Source organism: Ambystoma mexicanum, chromosome 3p (genome assembly GCF_040938575.1).
Source record: "Ambystoma mexicanum isolate Mex_15411 chromosome 3p, UKY_AmexF1_1, whole genome shotgun sequence".
In the NCBI taxonomy this organism is placed as follows: domain Eukaryota; kingdom Metazoa; phylum Chordata; class Amphibia; order Caudata; family Ambystomatidae; genus Ambystoma; species Ambystoma mexicanum.
Window position 1 is genome coordinate 774,653,629 of NC_090925.1, and position 16,393 is coordinate 774,670,021.

Genomic DNA, 16,393 nt, shown 5'->3' on the forward strand with positions numbered 1-16,393 from the left:
TAGACCCCTTAGAATAACCACAGAATAGTTTCTTTAACACTTAATGGGTCCAACCCTAAGATAGTTTGGGGCCTTGTGCCATAAAGTCCTCGGTTCCAAAATGTATACTTGAAACTTAAGTTTAAGAATCGGATCAAAAAGTCAAAAAGGCAAGTAAAGTTCAGGTAAGTAAACTAACTCCATCTCAGTCACTAGGATAGGCCTAGGAAGAGAGCTTTTACCAGGCCTTCACCAACCAAAGTCAGGAAGGAGTAGTTTAGGGACATGACTTTCTTCCTGGGCCCTTCTGGACCCTGGCATACTGCACCTTAACCCTTTAAGTGCCATGGGTATTTCTCCCCAGTGCCAGGGCCTTTTTGGTGATTTCGGTATGTGGCCATTCAATGGCTTGTAACTTTTTTGTTACATTAGATATCTCGGCCAAATTTGGCTCCTTTTTTTCCCACATGTAGGCGGTCGTAACCTGTAGGGGGGGTGAGAGAAAATAAGCAAAAAGAGGGAAAATGTTGGGTTTTTTCAGAAAATGCCAATAAAATGATGTACAAAGAAGCCTGTGGTTTTTTCCTTGTAAGAGCTAGGAACAAATGGTTTGCTATGCTGAGTTCCCCAATTTCCTGGCTTTCAAGAACAGGTTGAGTGGAAACGAAAAAAATTTATTTTGATGTGGTTATCAACCATTTTGTGAGAGGTAGGCGATTTTGTCCATTTTTGCCAATTGGACATGCATGGACAGAATGGAAGAAAAGGGTAGGAAAGCCGAATTGGAGGACAGAAAGGCATATATTTCTGAAAAGTAGACAAAATTCCAAGTTTAGGAAGGGGTGATTTGCGTAGGTCAGACAACAACTAGGTAGGGGAAACTGCCATATATTGGGGGAAAAGCGGGAAAATGACCGAAAAAAATAGGTATGTGTTGGACATGGCTGGCTTGGTACGGCAATGGCTTCTATGAATTTTGAGAAAAGCCATGCTCCACTACATTCCCCCGACTCTTGCAGTTAGGAGAGCACACATTTTTGTAGTATTTTACAAAACAAGCAATACCACAAGCCAAACACTGAGCCATGGTGGACAGGAGTTTTACGCTCACGGCCTGAACAGACGCACTTAGTATGTGTAAATCGGGAAAACCAATGTGGTGAGGAATGGCAAGCATACATTTTTTGAAAGAGCATAGGCAGATCTTTTCAAGGGTAGGTGACTTGTGCAGGTTACAAAAGTGTATGGTGGCTAAAGCAGCGAATAAATGTAGGTCACATTTGGGAAATGAAAGGGTTGTGTGACAAAGGGCACCAGCAAATGGGTCAAAACGTTATGAAAACCACACAAATACAACAAATGTTATACCTTCCCGTGTCCCCACAGGTGTCCCGATGAAAACGGTACCTCACATGTGTGGGTGCACCTACCTGGGCGCCAAGGGGAAAGCCTAAAACACAAGTAACCCCAAGTCTGTTTTCAGACCGGAATTTCAGGCCCTCTGCCGACCGGCACACCATACAGATATGGGCCTCGGGTGTCCAAGCCACCAAGGAAAACGGGGAACCCCATGCATTTCCGAAAAGAGGACACCCGCGGGAATCCGCAGAGTTATGATTTGGGCTAATCCCCCCAGAATGTATTACCCATACACCCCCGCAAAGTCCGAAATGTGGGGGAAAAACGCATTTTCTGCACATTTCGCTCGGCTCACGCATCGAAACACGCCCCCAACAACACATGGCCTACCATCCCGCATTCCCACAGGTGTCCCGATGAAAAATATACCTCACATGTGTGGGTGCACCTACCTGGGCGCGAAGGAATAACGCTAAACCACTGCTATCCCCCCAAAGGGTTTGGGGAGCCAACCTGCAGATTTGGTCCTGGGGTGTTGCAGCCACCAAGAAAAACAGGGACCCTCATGCATTTCCGAAAAGAAGACACCCGTGGGAATCCGCAGAGGTATGATTTGCGCCAATCGGGCCAGAATTTATTACCCACAATCCCGGCAAAGTCCGAAATTTGGCCAAAAAAACCACAATTGTCAGACATTTCCCTTTGGTCACCCACTGAAACACGTCGCCAGCACCACATGGCCTACCGTCCCGCGTTCCCACACGTGTCCCAATGAAAGATAGACCTAGTATGCGTGGGTATCCTACTTGAGTGAGAATGGGTACATCATTTGCACAGCAAGTGGTCTTTAGTGCTCCCAGTACATAGGAAAGTGCTGTCAGTAAGCCCCTTCACATGCACCTTTGCTCACACTTCTCATACATTCACGTCACAATGCAGTCGCACAAGCAAGGTGAGAATTGGCACACGGACGAGCCTCCATGCTTCGCACAAGGAGGAACATCCTTGTGAGCAGTGATGCCATGGCAAGGCACCCACCGTATCACTGGCCATTCATACACCTTTTGTGTCTGCAGTCAGTGGGCATCCATGTCAGCAGTCACACCTCTACCAAATCACTTGCGCCAGAGCAAGCGTATCTGCACACTTGTCCCATGTGTCCGTGTGCTCACAATGCAACCGTGTCTCCAGGCAACATCTTTCACATCATTTTCCAGCAATTGCACATCAACTGTCCGCATTCAAATAGCATGTGCCAACAATCGTATCTGCACACTGATATCAAGTGCACATTGGCTCCCTTAGCTACCTGGCCTACAGGCGCTGTCTCTCACACCAACTTCAAGTATGTCCATAGCAAGATTTTTACAGCACTAATATGTGCAACCTTACCCACACTAAGCTAACACCCTCTAACATGCTACTCATTTCTGCAGTGCTGGGAAAGTGCATTCACAGAAATGACATCTGCATGTTCTGTTGCTATACCTCACTCACACACCAATCTTATCCAAGTCATTCCTACAGAAGACATTTCAGCTACACCACACATACCACAAGTTACGGTAAAACAATAAAGAGGGCAGGGTGGTACGAGGTACGCAAGACACCGCCGCCATGTAGGTGTCCAAGTACCACTTTCATGACACTTCGACCTCAAGGGAGGGAGCCAAAGTGGCGTGTACTATTTCTAAAATACACCCCTTGAGTGGAGGGAACTGGAATGGTGTTCCCATCTTCACCAACGCACCCCTCCAGTGGAGGGGGCAGCACTAGCAATGCTTGTGAAGGCACGCTAAATGAAGTGACGTGAGGTGAAATGCTGTTGCATTTTCATTGATGGTACACCTCCAGTGCAGGGAGCAGGAGTGCCATTCCTTTGTAAGAGGTGCACAAAATCCAGGAGTCCAATGGTTCCTTTCAAGGGATGATGGCCATTTCCGGAAATTAGTCCATCTCCCAATACTTTTCCTTTGTGTGATACAAAAGGAAACAAGGCTGTAGGCAGAGGCCTGGATTGGAAGGGCATTGGGGACAGTACACCCGAGTATCCTTCCTCACTCCTTGTTTACTACACACCTTACATCTTCTGTAAGGGTGTGTCTTCATTGCTGTGGCAGGAACAAAATCAGCAAAGTGTCGATCTTGAAATCTGGCCACATCTTCTACTTTTGGAACGGAGGGAATTTCTACATGGCCCATAGTCAGCGATTGAACAATTTCTGTTTCAAAGTTCAATAAGGACAGGTTGTTTTGTGGAGTAGCTGCACGGTACACCAAATGAGCATTGTACGCTGCTATATGCATAATGCGTGTGGCCAACTTTTTGTACCAGAAGCGCGACTTGCGTTCAGCCTTGTATGACTCAAGCACTTGGTCGGCTTTATCTACTCCACCCATGTACTTGTTGTAGTCCAGAATGCAGTTGGGCTTCCACACTTGCTGAGTGTGCCCGCGCTCAGTGACTGCTGAAGTACTTTCATCATGAATAGTACTCAGCATGTACACATCCCTTTTGTGGCAGAATTTTACTGCCAACAGTTCATCCCTCATCCCGCCGCAATGCCATACATTCTCCCTTGGCCAACTTCTTGCACACAAGTTTTCTGGGGAAGCCTTTGCGGTTACAGCACATTGTACCGCATGCCAGTGGGTCCACATTGACCAATTCCCTGAACAGTGGAATTCCTGTGTAGAAATTGTCCGCATACAAATGGTGACCCTTGTGGAGCCATGGTGTGAGAAGATCCCAAACAATCTTCCCAGTTGTCGCTAAATGGGCTGGGCAGCCCAGAGGGTTTAGGGTAGAGTCTTTCCCAGTGTAGACTCTCATGTTGCAGACATACCCAGTGGTACTTTCACACAACATGTAAAACTTGATCCCATATCGTGCTCTCTTGCTAGGAATGAACACTAGCCGGCCTTTGTACAACATCAATGACTCATCAATGGATATGTTCTGGCTAGGAACATAAACCTCTGCAAATCACTGAGTCAAGTGATTCAGAAATGGCTGAAGTTTGAACAGCCTATCAAAGTTTGGGTCCGTTCTGGGTAATGCTGCCGAGTTGTCATTGAAATGCAATATACGTAGCAGTGCTTGAAAGCGATTCCTACTCATTGTAGCTGGAAAAAACGGGGTTGCATGAACCGCTACAGTAGACCAATACATTGAGACAGACGGCTTCAGCGATATTCCCATGTTCAGAATGAGACCCCAAAATCTTCTTATCTCAAGATCGGTTGTTGGAACCCATGCTTGTGCCCTGGAATGGGGTTTCAGAGTGGGACCCCTTGACCTCAAGAACTGTGCAGCGTACAAATTTGTTTGCTGAACCATATCTGCAATTAACCCATCATCAACAAAAAGGTTGAAAAAGTCAATAGGCTGAAACCCATCTGTATTTACTGTGCACCCTGATATTCCAGTGAAAGGGGGCACAACAGGCTGAGCCATTGCTGGAGGCACCCTCTGCGACTCAATCATCCATGACAGGAACTGGCACATGCCTTGCACGTCCTGCTTGTCCCCTCCCCCTTACAGGTCTCCTGCGTGTGGGAAGGGTGGGAATAGGTGCATGTACTCTTTCCACCTCTTCGTCATCAGATGATGATCAGGAATAGCTACCATCCACAGAGATATCACTTCCCCAATCACTTTCATGCTGACCCTCAGAAGCACTATCTGTTTCAGATTCCATATCCATCTCTGTGCCAGGCTCTGAGCCAGATTCCATCAGTGCAGCTAGCGCCTCTGCACCAGACCGTGATCGTCGCCGAGAAGCCATGACTACTGTTGCTGTGGAACCCTTCACTGCCCAAAGAACAGAGAAAGACTTAAACTATGTGTGCTTCTCAAAGTGTGGAACCTAGTAGAGTAAGTGCTATGCAATGCCACAAACCTACACCACACAAGGACGCCAAAATGTCCAAACTCTGCTCAAAAACTGCAGCAGCCCTCTGCAATATGACGTACTCTGAGCACGCTACAAAAAACGGAGTACAATTTTGCAAACACTCACGTGAAATGCTAAGGACCAGCTCACTGCTTACTTACAAGTGGGTAGACAGCTACAACACAACTGCACCTAAAACAAAGACAACAAAAAAATGTAAGGAAGATGTCCTCTTCCACTATACATTACAGAAATACAAGTGTGGAGACGAGGATTGCACCCACAGTACCAATTCAGAGACAGCCAATGTGCGTTGCACCCTCCCCTCCTCCATCAAATGCTGATGCATGGGAAATGGCGTTGAGAAGCAACCATGTAACGTATTAGTGATTGGGTGAGTTGAAAAGGCAGAGGCGATCAAAACTCAGACAGGGAACAAAAGGAAAGTACATGCCAGATCCTTCCAGACAATTGCTGGCACACTTTTCACAAAAAACCCTGCTCATTCACGTAGGGTTCAGTGTTGGAAGGTGAAAGGTCACAAGGACGAAACTACTGCAAGGGCAAGCAAGTGCAATTAGGCTGTTGAAAGTGGTGATGGTTAGCAGCACCGACATACTGAATACATTCACATGCCATGAACACAAAGCAATTGCTAGGAAGTTGGAGTCTCAGTGGCAACAAATGTACTTACATGTTTATTACACTTACAAAATCGAGTAAATCCATCAGTTATTGGCCTCCCCCCCCCCGCCCCCCCGCAACATATCGTCTGGGCAAAGGTGCGGATGTCTGCAATAAACAGCTCCATGCCTCTTTTAGAAAGGTGCACCCCGTCTCGGTGAAGCATCACTTCACCTTTTATGAATCCATGATGGATTGTTTTAATTCTGTCATTCCCCTTTGTTAGTCTGGCCAGCTCCCCATTCAGTTTCCTCACCGAGGAGTTGATGGCCCTTGCGTTCCCTGGAGTTCTCCAATCCCTCCTGGGAATCATCTGGGACCAGGCCACCACAGTGTTTGGAAAACACTGTGCAATCTATTTGAGTTCCGCCATGAGCAACTCCCGTACCCCTTTCCGTCCCACAGACGCCAATTCATTTCCTCCCAGGTGCACCACTATAAGGTCGGGGGCGGGGGGGGACATCTCCTTTTGCCTGGCCATCGCTGATGGCTCCTCTGAGTTGGTGAAGGCGCTTCCTCCAACCCAAAACCAATGGACATTGAGGCCATCCCTTCCAGCCCCAGATGCGGTTGGCCCTCGGAAAAGTCGGGCAGCCCTTTTGATTAAAGAGTGGCCGCTAATCCACACAACCCTCATCCTCACTAGGAAATGGAAACGGGAAAACCCCCATAAATATGGCCATACATACAGTTCACCAATAAGCACAACTATTGCTTGAACACATGGCTCTTGTAACAATCCCAGACACACACTTCCCCCAATCTGACATGCACTTCTCATGTGAGATTACAGTAGGTGCTTACAGAATTGGCACATTCTTCTCTGGGAAAGAGGTGAAGAACACTCTGTCACTGTGTGCCAATGACACAGTTCTGCTGTCACAATGGCAATCGGTGAAAGTTTCTGCTCCTGTGGGCCACCAATTGGACTGCACGGTGGTAAGGTGACTTGCACATGCTGCAACGTTTACTTTGCCAGGGTGACTATTCTGACAGGAAATGAATTCCACAGCTCGTGTGCTTTGTATGCTCTCTAAATATAGGCACCCTGAAAGAATGTGCACCATTCATCACAAATGGATGCCATTTTGGACAGTTTCATTGTGAGAGCTTCGGCCACAGCTCCAGCACCACTGGTGAACTTGGGGGCAGTCGACCAACAAGGCAGAGAGGTGGCCAGAGTCGCACACATCAACCGCAACCATCCTACATCTCTGCCTGCCCAAAGCTACAGCTTTCCCCTCCAGGAAGGGATGGGGACCCTGCCGGGGCTCCCTGCAACCACTGCTGAACTTGGGGGACAAAAGACCCACATGGGAGACAAGCGCCCAAGGCCAGTGACATCACCCCCTGACTGTCCTGCCCCTCTGGCTACCCTGCGCTAGATCTTTGCCCCCCTGTGAATGGATGGGGACTCTGGCGGGTCACACTGGGACCACTCCTGGACTTGGACAACAGAAGTGGTGACCATTGCAATAAAAGGAATGAGCTCTGTACCACGTGGGCATTGCATGCTCAGAAGAAATGACCATCTGCATTACTACTGCAAACATTTTTGTGACACTGCTGCTAGTTATCGTTACCACATTTGTATTTCTGCAAAGCAACCACCTTCCTCTATGCAAGCCACAACCATCATTGCCCCCAGGACATCCCCACTACCCATTCCCACCCATACCACTGACACTGCAGCCACAGTTCCTCCCACCCCAGTAACCATCCACCTCCACATTACAATGGATATCTACAAAAGTAATATATGCAGTACTTGCATCAGTCAGCGAAAGCTTTCCAGGAGCCACAACTGCAAAGGAAACAAAAAATAATTACATTCAGTACGTAGCCTACCAATAACACATCTAAACTGTCTTGGGGGTTTGTGCTAACTTTTCGATTTCTACCACCCGATACATGGCACATCGCAGTCATCTACCACCACGGAAGGCTACACTGCACACCGATAGGAAATGGAATTAAGACGAATAGGCGTATGGCTACCCCCAGCACAAAAAAAAAACTTGTACAGATAGCTACGTGGCAAACTACCCTCCCAGGGGAACAGCACTGTTCAGCTGCTCTGGGGAGAAATGTGTGACCTACCACGGCAAATGTGTCCCTGGCCACCCCAATACCTCCCCAGAGCACCCAATTCCGTTCACACCACCACACTACAGGCCCAGTTCCCACCCACCTGAGTAGCAATCCGCCCCCCGCGTAATATACAATGTTCCCATAACCAAAAGCCAATACTTACATAACAAGGGAGAAGCTTGAACTGCACAAGACCTGTAAAGGGAACAAAGGAACACATAAATTATCTGTGTCAGCCCAGCCAAACGCCAAACCACCCAGACAGGCCCCCCATTGCATGGGGCAGTAGTGTTTACCCACCTTGGGGGAGGATGGGCACACTAATGTGCCCATCTGCGCCAAGCAAAGTTGGGTAAACAAAGAAAATAATACAAAATCGTAGGCTGCTTTTTAGGGGGTGCTGAGGGGTACCCTACATTGTCGGCAAATGTTGTACTGCAACGGGGGGTGGCACTCACCCCCCCACCCAAAATGGAGGGCCCCACCTCATGCAACCCTCCCTGGGGGCAGATATCTGCTCCTAGGAATGGGCATCTGACCCCTGGGAGGGATGGATGAGGTGGGGCCCTCCATTTGGGGTGGCAGGGAGAGGGCCACCCCCGTTACTGTAGAACATTCGCTGCCAATTTAGGGTGCCCCTCAGCCCCCCCTAAAAAGCAGCCTACGATTTTGTATTTTTTTTTGTTTACCCAAGTCTGCTTGGTGCAGATGGCCACATTAGTGTGCCAATCTGCCCCCAGGGTGCCCAAACCCTACTGCCCCATCTATTCGGGGGCCTGTCCCACCATTTGTGGGGGCCCTCTCCTACCCACACCGAACAGAGGTGGGGGGCACATCATGCAGCCCTTCCTAGGAGGCTCAGGGAGGGCTGCATGAGGTGTCCCCCCCCCCCACCCCCAGCCATTTGTGTTGGGGGGGCCACCACAAAAGGTGGGGCAGGACCCCCAATAGATGGGGCAGTAGGGTATGGGCACCCTGGGGGCAGATTGGCACAATAATGTGGCCATCTGTGTCAAGCGAAGTTGGGTAAACAAAGAAAATAATACAAAATCGTAGGCTGCTTTTTAGGGGGGGCTGAGGGCCACCCTAAATTGGCAGCAAATGTTGTACTGCAACGGTGGGTGGCACTCAGCCCCCACCCCAAATGGAGGGCCCCTACCCCCACTACCCCACCCCCTTTTCCCATCATTTCATTTTTTTTTTTTACATTCCATGGGGGCAGATGGTCAGCCATCTGCCCCAGGGTTCACATGCAGGGATCGAGCAAAGCAGAGTGCCAAGACCGACGAGCTGGCTCGTCGGTGGCAACCTGGAGCGGTTTCCTCTGACAAACCGGCTCGTCGGTGGCACTTAAGGGGTTAAATTGCATTAGAGAGCAAATGCCTGTCCGACACTTGGCCTCTAATGCAACGGATAAGCTGTGTGCCGTTTCCATTTTCAAAACATTACATTGTGTATATTGCCCATTGGCTGATGCCCATGATACTGATACCGTATGTGTTTTTTTAATTTTTTTTTTAAATGTATGTTATTGTTTTATGCGCAGGCATTGGCTCGAGAGCAGCGGTGCGCAGTACAGAGTGTGGGTAGCCGACATTTGGGCTGGCATCTTTTAACAATAGCCCAGTACTGTGAGGTCTTTGCGCCGGTATGTGCGTCCCTTGGAATTCATCCTTGGTTGGGTGTTGTTGAAAGTGCAATGTTTTGAGAGATTTGTGAAATTGGAGAATAGTGGGGGCATTCCGAGCAAACACCGGGATAGAGTTCCAGAGGGTGGGTGCATGACAAGAGAAGGATTATTTGTGGGCCCCCTCTTTACGGACGATTTGTGATTGAAGCCAGTTGGTCTATTTGCTGCGCTAGGAGTGTGTGCCCACAGATGTGTGGAGCTTAGCCGTCGGTTAAGCTGATGTGCTACTCGTGACTGCTTTGTAGATGATGCATGCAGTCTTGAACGGTATCGTGGCTTGGAGTGGAAGCCAATGTAGTTCGTGTATGATGGGGGTAATTCGGTCACATTTCTGTGCTACTCTGATAAGACGTGCTGCAGCGTGATGGCCTTAGCAGGAAACACATGGCTGCCATATGATGCAGCTTGCCTTGGGAACAGAATACTACACTGTGGTCAAGGAATTGGGCTCCCTCATCCTGAACTTTCCAGTCACAGGCCCGAGGTTGGTTCACCAGACCTCTAGCCTAAAGTATAATCTGGGACAAGACGCATGCATGGGAAGTCACTTGGCACTTCCAGCCCTGCCGAGGAGAGGTCAGGGCATAGTTGTTAGTACTTCCCCCGAGGGGATTCACCAAGCCCTTTGACCATTCTTAGCCCTTTCTCTCGTTCCTTTTCCGGCCGAAGGGACAGACAGCATCTTCACTACTCCGGTTTCTTTTTTTTTTCATTTAAAAATCAAGTAATTTGTGTCTTTGTAAGGGCACGACAGTGAGGACACCTGAGGCAATATTCTGTACGCAGTGTCAAGGAGCAATGTTGTGAGGCATACTGATTTTCTGAGAATTAAAGAATGGGCATATTGGTGTGCTTAACATGGGCAATACTGGCATTTCACTGTTTAAACTGGTATGTTATTATTTTTGGGGTATGTATCCTTTTTTCTTTTGTCAGCTTATATGATTACTCTTTTATGCTTTTGTGGCAGGTTGAACTTCTCCACTGCTGCATCGACCAATGCAGTGTCGATTTGTCAGGCTGTCGGCCTGGGCAATGTAGATAGAATCGAGTGCTCACAGAGGTACCTGATCAAGGTGAGTTTGGGGTGTTGCAGCAGAGTGTGCACCGGCGCACCCTCTTGATACAAAGCCGCCTAGGGAACAGATGCCCCTGAGGGAACTGAGCTTGCCTGTAGTTTCACTGTTTGCCTTAAGGCTCACTGAATGTTTCTCTGTAAAACTTTATTAAACCCTAAAATTTGCAACAAAGTTTGGCTTGCTAAAATCGTGGGAATTTTTGTGGCATGGTTATTGCATTTTGGTTTGCTTTATATCAAGAGTCTAAAATCCTTTAGAATGGGTTGTTACCTGTAACGGATGAAATTATGCATTAAATACTGTCCTTAATCAGTCAGGGTGCCAGGGGTTGAAGTGTAATAAGGCTCTGTGTCTTTATGACCAAGGATTTCCAAGAGCGTACCATTTCTTTGTTCAGGCGCGCCACACACATTCCCCTTTGTTACTATGCTCTGAAGTGCAGGACTTTTTATCTCCTGCTGATTTGCAGACCTGGTTTGGGTGTCTTTACAATGCTGTTCCCTTCCCCACTGCACCCCAACCCCACACTTTCTATTCTCCCAATATGTAATGGAGTAATTTTCTTTGTCAGGTAGTAGAAGGAGGTACTTGGGGTGCATGCTGTGCAATTCTCCTTTTGTCTAGAGCATTGGCAATAAAGTTTGAGCTTACGAATGTGCAGTGCCTGTGTCTTGTCACCAACATGCAGGGATAACAATTGGTGGAAGCTTCTAACCTACACAAGCCTGGTGAGATAGACACCAACCTCTACCTGGAGCTGGTACCATACAAGCACACCAGTGTCACATTATTTAACCGTTGGTGGAGGAATGTGTGCCGTGGAGAATTATGACATAGCTAGATGTTTACAGCTTAAAGGGTTATGTGCAAAAGGAAACCTGGCTATAGCTTGTGCTTATTTAGCAATGCCCCAGAGCTGCCTTTATAACTTCGGCTTGTCAAACCCTTTTATGTCCACTTATGTGTCTAGAACTGTGCTCTGTGCTTAGAACTGCAGTGTAGCTTTTCTGTGTGCAAACATTTGAAATGTGACCTGTCATGATGAAAGTGATTTCCCTGCAATTCACAATGAGAATATAGATCTTGCATGAACATAACAAAAATAGTGTATGTATTCTTCAAGGAAGTAAAGTAAGGAAACTCGACTCCTTTTAATCAGTGAACAAATCATGCTCTCACTTCTCACGTATTATGGAAAGTGTGAGCTGTGGAGAGTCCTGTGGATCCCCCACTAAAACCTTGCCTAAAGTCTCCTCCCAGGTGGCCAGGAGAGGGCAGACGCTTCCTGGTCCCAATCCAGGGGGCGGTGTACTGCAGGAGGATCACCTGGGTGGAGATGAGGCATAGGGCGGTGGGGTGATTTCACAGGGTGAGACACCGTATTTCTCCTTGGAGAGGGATACTCTTGCCACTGGGTTAAAGGAGGAATTGGTTTATTGTCATTTTAAAGTATGTCAACCTCCTACTGAAGATTGTAAGACAAACTCCCAGGTTATAACCCAACAAAGTACCATATTTGAAGTATTCGTCCTCCCTAAAACATATATCCTCCCCAATGCCAAAGGTATACCAAAATGGGTGATGGAAATGTGGTCTTTCCTGTCCGATCTATCTCTAAAAAGGTAAAGCCCTGTAATTCCTCTATAATATCTGGGAAAGTGCCATCAAATGTAGTAAGGAAATAAGAAAATCCAATTTCCTTTAAAAAAAATGTCTCAGAATCCCTCAGGGACTGTGACGAAGAAGAGGTCTGACGAGGCATTTAGAGGTGCAAAGTACAGACAGGCAGGCCTTGTAGCCTTTGGCAGGGTCTGGCAATGAATATGAAGGGCCTGCACCTGAAGTCAATTGACCCACCGGAGAGGCATAAAAGGTTGCAGCAGGAAGGAGTAGTAGAAAGATGCTGAGGCAGGAGCTGGAAGGTCGGCAGCAGTAGCAGAAGAAGAAGCAAAGCACAAGGCTGGCAGTTTACTAGAAAGTGTGACCACAGACGAGACCCCGGAGCAAAGGAAGAGCAGATTTCACCTGCAGGCTCTGAGTCGGTCCTGTGCTCTCAAACCCTGTTTGGCTGTGGCTGCATTGGACGAGACTGGGTGAGACTGGCAGTCTTTCCAGGTGCGCCTAATTGCTGTGAATGCAGAGCTGAAGCCGTGCGTTTATCCGAGGCCTGTGTGCAGAAGCAAGTCGAGGGAAGCTGGAGAGAAGGAGAGACTCCTTTTATCAAGGCTGGATCAGAGACCTGTACTGTGGAGGGGTGTTAGTCCCAAGAGAGCCTGTAACAGAAAGAGTCGGGAAGCGGAAGCAGCCCACAACCATTGTGATTTCAGAGCCGGTGAGTGAAGCCCCGTACTCCAAATCACTTGAAATACCTAAATATCTTGCCGGTAACTGTAACAAGCAGAGTTCACACTCGCGTAGAAGTTAAAGCGAGTGAAATCGTTCAAGTGTTACACAACATTTCGTTGATGTGAAATGTTCTTCTATAAGATATTGTGTTTCTCCATACATGTTAAAGCAGAATGCTGCCTGAATCAAAAGGGAACACAAGTTTATAATGTTGGGTAAGAATTGGTGCAGTCCCACTGTGTGAGACTACACAACGCTTATCTGCATGGTATTAGGTAACCCACCTTTTGGTATAGGTCTGTACTACACAAGTTGGTAGTGTGACTGAGCAGCCAGGCCTATCTCAAGAGGGGTAAATGTGAGCTGTAGAGCTCTACAAATGAAATCTGTAAATACAAATAGCCAAGTAACACTTACAGTAAAGGTTTCAGTTATAAATATTTTTTTAACATCAATTTTTAAATAAGCCATATTTAAAAAGGCAATTTATGTAACAATGTAAATACACTTTAAAAATACTTTTCAGAATCAAGACAAGTTAGTGGATAATCTTTGGATGTGCTTCTTACACAATTCCTACACCCAGAGGTGCCTTCAGTCACAAGGACAGTAATGGCATTTATATATCACAATAGTCATACTTTGCAGATTCTGAGGTTGCAGAAAGGAAAGGGAAACCGTTAAACGGGTTCTCAGTATAGGTGAGGGCACTTAAATCTTCCATGAAATCTAGACAAGCTTTTCCCAGCAGTAACAGTCTAAAACAAGTTACCACCTATGAGGGACAAACAATATCAAAGTCAATGGTCTAGAAGAGTCTGCAGGGAGCCAGGACGGCCAAAGTCGATTTGAAACAGTCTATGGAGCTGAGGCACTTCTTAGAAAAGTCTTGCACAAAGTTAGAGAGCTTGTAGAAAAATCACTTGTAGGGTCACAAGCTGTTAAGCCTGTGAGAAACAGAGTTGAAATCAACTCTAAAAGTAAGCCACTGCAAATCTCAACTGAGAAAAGCACAGCTAAAAGACAATGAAGTAGGTACCCCAAGTCTAAACAGTACCTCTAGTTTGAAGAAGAGTGGTCCAGCTGGATGCTGTCTTGCTACAACGGTGCATACCACGTGTTCCTGAGCTTCCGTCATGGGGACAAGAGGGAGGACGTCTGGAGGGCTCCTGCGGCGGTACTTGGGAGGTCGTCGGCAGCTACAGGCTCTTTTCGGTTCAGCTGCACTTCACGGTTTCGGCGCTTGGTAAACCACACCATCGCGGATATCGGATACCGGTTGGGCTTCCTTCACTCCTTGGGTCCTGCACTCTTGTGAGGGGGCTCGAGCTCTGGTCGGCCTGCTTCTGGAGGGTCCTTAGGAGACTTCTGGAGCTTCTATCCAGATTCCAAATGTTGCACTTAACTGTGGATTTCTCAACCCCTGGCACTCTGTACTTGCAGCAATAAACAAGTACAGCCTGTCAGGGAACATGGTCCAGTGGAGTTCGTCTCTGGGTTAGTTGGTCCCACTAACCCAAGGGAAGAAGTCGTCCCTTCTGGAGAGTCTCTGTCGAATTGAAAAAGAAGTTTCAGCACAGCAGCAGGGCTTCACCGGGCAATTCAAAGGTCAGGAGGATGCAGCAAGCTTGGTTCACGGCTTCTTCGTCTGGTATTTCTCCCAGTGGTCGACTCTGCCTCTAGTCCCAAAAACCCTCACCTGTCAATCGCACAGCAGGGTGACTGTCCTGAAAGGACGGCCAACAGCTAATCAGGACTGGTTCCATTCAGGCATTCCTCGAGACAAAGGACAGGGAAGTTTCGGGACCCTCCCTCACTTCCTGTCCTTCCAGACACATTGGAGACAGAGGCGGGCTTCAGGGCTGAAGCCCGCCAAAGGCAAAACAAAGGGCTCAAATTTGCCTTGACTCGCAGAGTAAAACCCAAGAAAGACCTCACAAACAGAAAATGTCGAAAAAGGAAGTTGGGGGTCAAAATGGTCACCCATGAGTGCTGTACTGCAGCTGAGTTCAGCCTGCGTTAGAAAAGCACAATGTATGAAAAATAAACCAATAAAATGGTGTGTGCCGGACCTACAAAGAGAAAAGGTAAGTAAAGTCACTTTCACTTTACTAGTCTTGTGAACAGTACTTCACACAAGAAAGGGTATTTAAACCTCATGAGAAATCTAAAGGATTTTCTGTGATACTGCACTGAAAGTGAAGGTGCTGTGTGTCACCATACAAAAGGTAGATGCCTATGGAGTTTGTCAGACTCCAAAAACAGTGGAAACATAATCCAAATCAGGTCAAAACACGAGAGCGTGAGAAAAAGGTCTCTCATTCCAGGGTTAAAATGAAAAAGTCCTGAGTCCAGCAAAAGAGCTGGGGCTCTCGGAGTGTCATGATTCCTGCCCCTCATGTCCCCATCCCTCCAAAATGTCAGGCTGGAGCCAGGCCATGATCACCTACATGGCCCTTAAGGGCCTCTCCATCCCTCCAAAGACCCACTTGGAGTCAGACTTGCCGTTTGTGGCACCAGACTCACACACTCCCATAGGATAACATTGGCGATTGGACTTGTAGTGCATTGATGGGGACAAGATGGATGCCCCCACATATTTCGGTTCCCAGAACTGCATGTGCAGTCTAGTCTTTTGGATGTGGTTCAGCCCAGAGACACCTGGCATACCCAGAGACTATTTAAGCCACGCCCAGGCTGAGAAACATGCTTTGTGTTTTCTGCACCTGTAGCGTGACACTCACCGTGTTCGGATCGGTCTCCAGTAGGCCTGCATCTTTCTTCTGCGCTAAGCTCCTGCAAGAAAAAGAACACCGTTAGGGACAGCCTTACCTTGCGGCGCTTCTGCCCATCATTCATCGCTCCTTCTGTTCTGCTGGCATTTTCGGCCGTGTCATTCCCATCCCGGCACGCCGCTTCCTAAGGAAAAGGGAAAAGAACAGAAAAAAGGCATTAGTAAGCATTCTGCAATTCTTCGCTTATTTTTAAAGACTGTACGAGCTTCAAACGCTTACCTGAATCCCAGCCGCTCTGGGGGAACTCTGTCTCCGGAACTTCTCATGCATCTGCAAGAGGGAAAAGACACTCCAGGTTAGCGTGGAAACATCTAGAGGCGCTGCATACCGCGCTTACTCACTGTATTTCTTCTTCATAACCGGCATCCACGCTGAAAACGTTGCGGCACCTAAAACACAGAAAAATAACTCAGTTCAATACAAATACGAAAGGGGCGCATCGCGCTCTCACTCACCTTCAGTGCTAGTCATCTC

General features: G+C 47.7%; 1 protein-coding gene across 1 annotated transcript in view; it reads left to right on the forward strand.

The window, feature by feature from the left end:
• PFAS (phosphoribosylformylglycinamidine synthase) overlaps positions 1-16,393 on the forward strand; it is a 786,527-nt gene that overhangs the window by 168,924 nt on the left and 601,210 nt on the right. Inside the window, exon 4 of the mRNA XM_069651729.1 lies at positions 10,670-10,775. Coding sequence (XP_069507830.1) covers positions 10,670-10,775 — 106 coding nt within the window. The remainder of the gene's footprint in view (positions 1-10,669; positions 10,776-16,393) is intronic.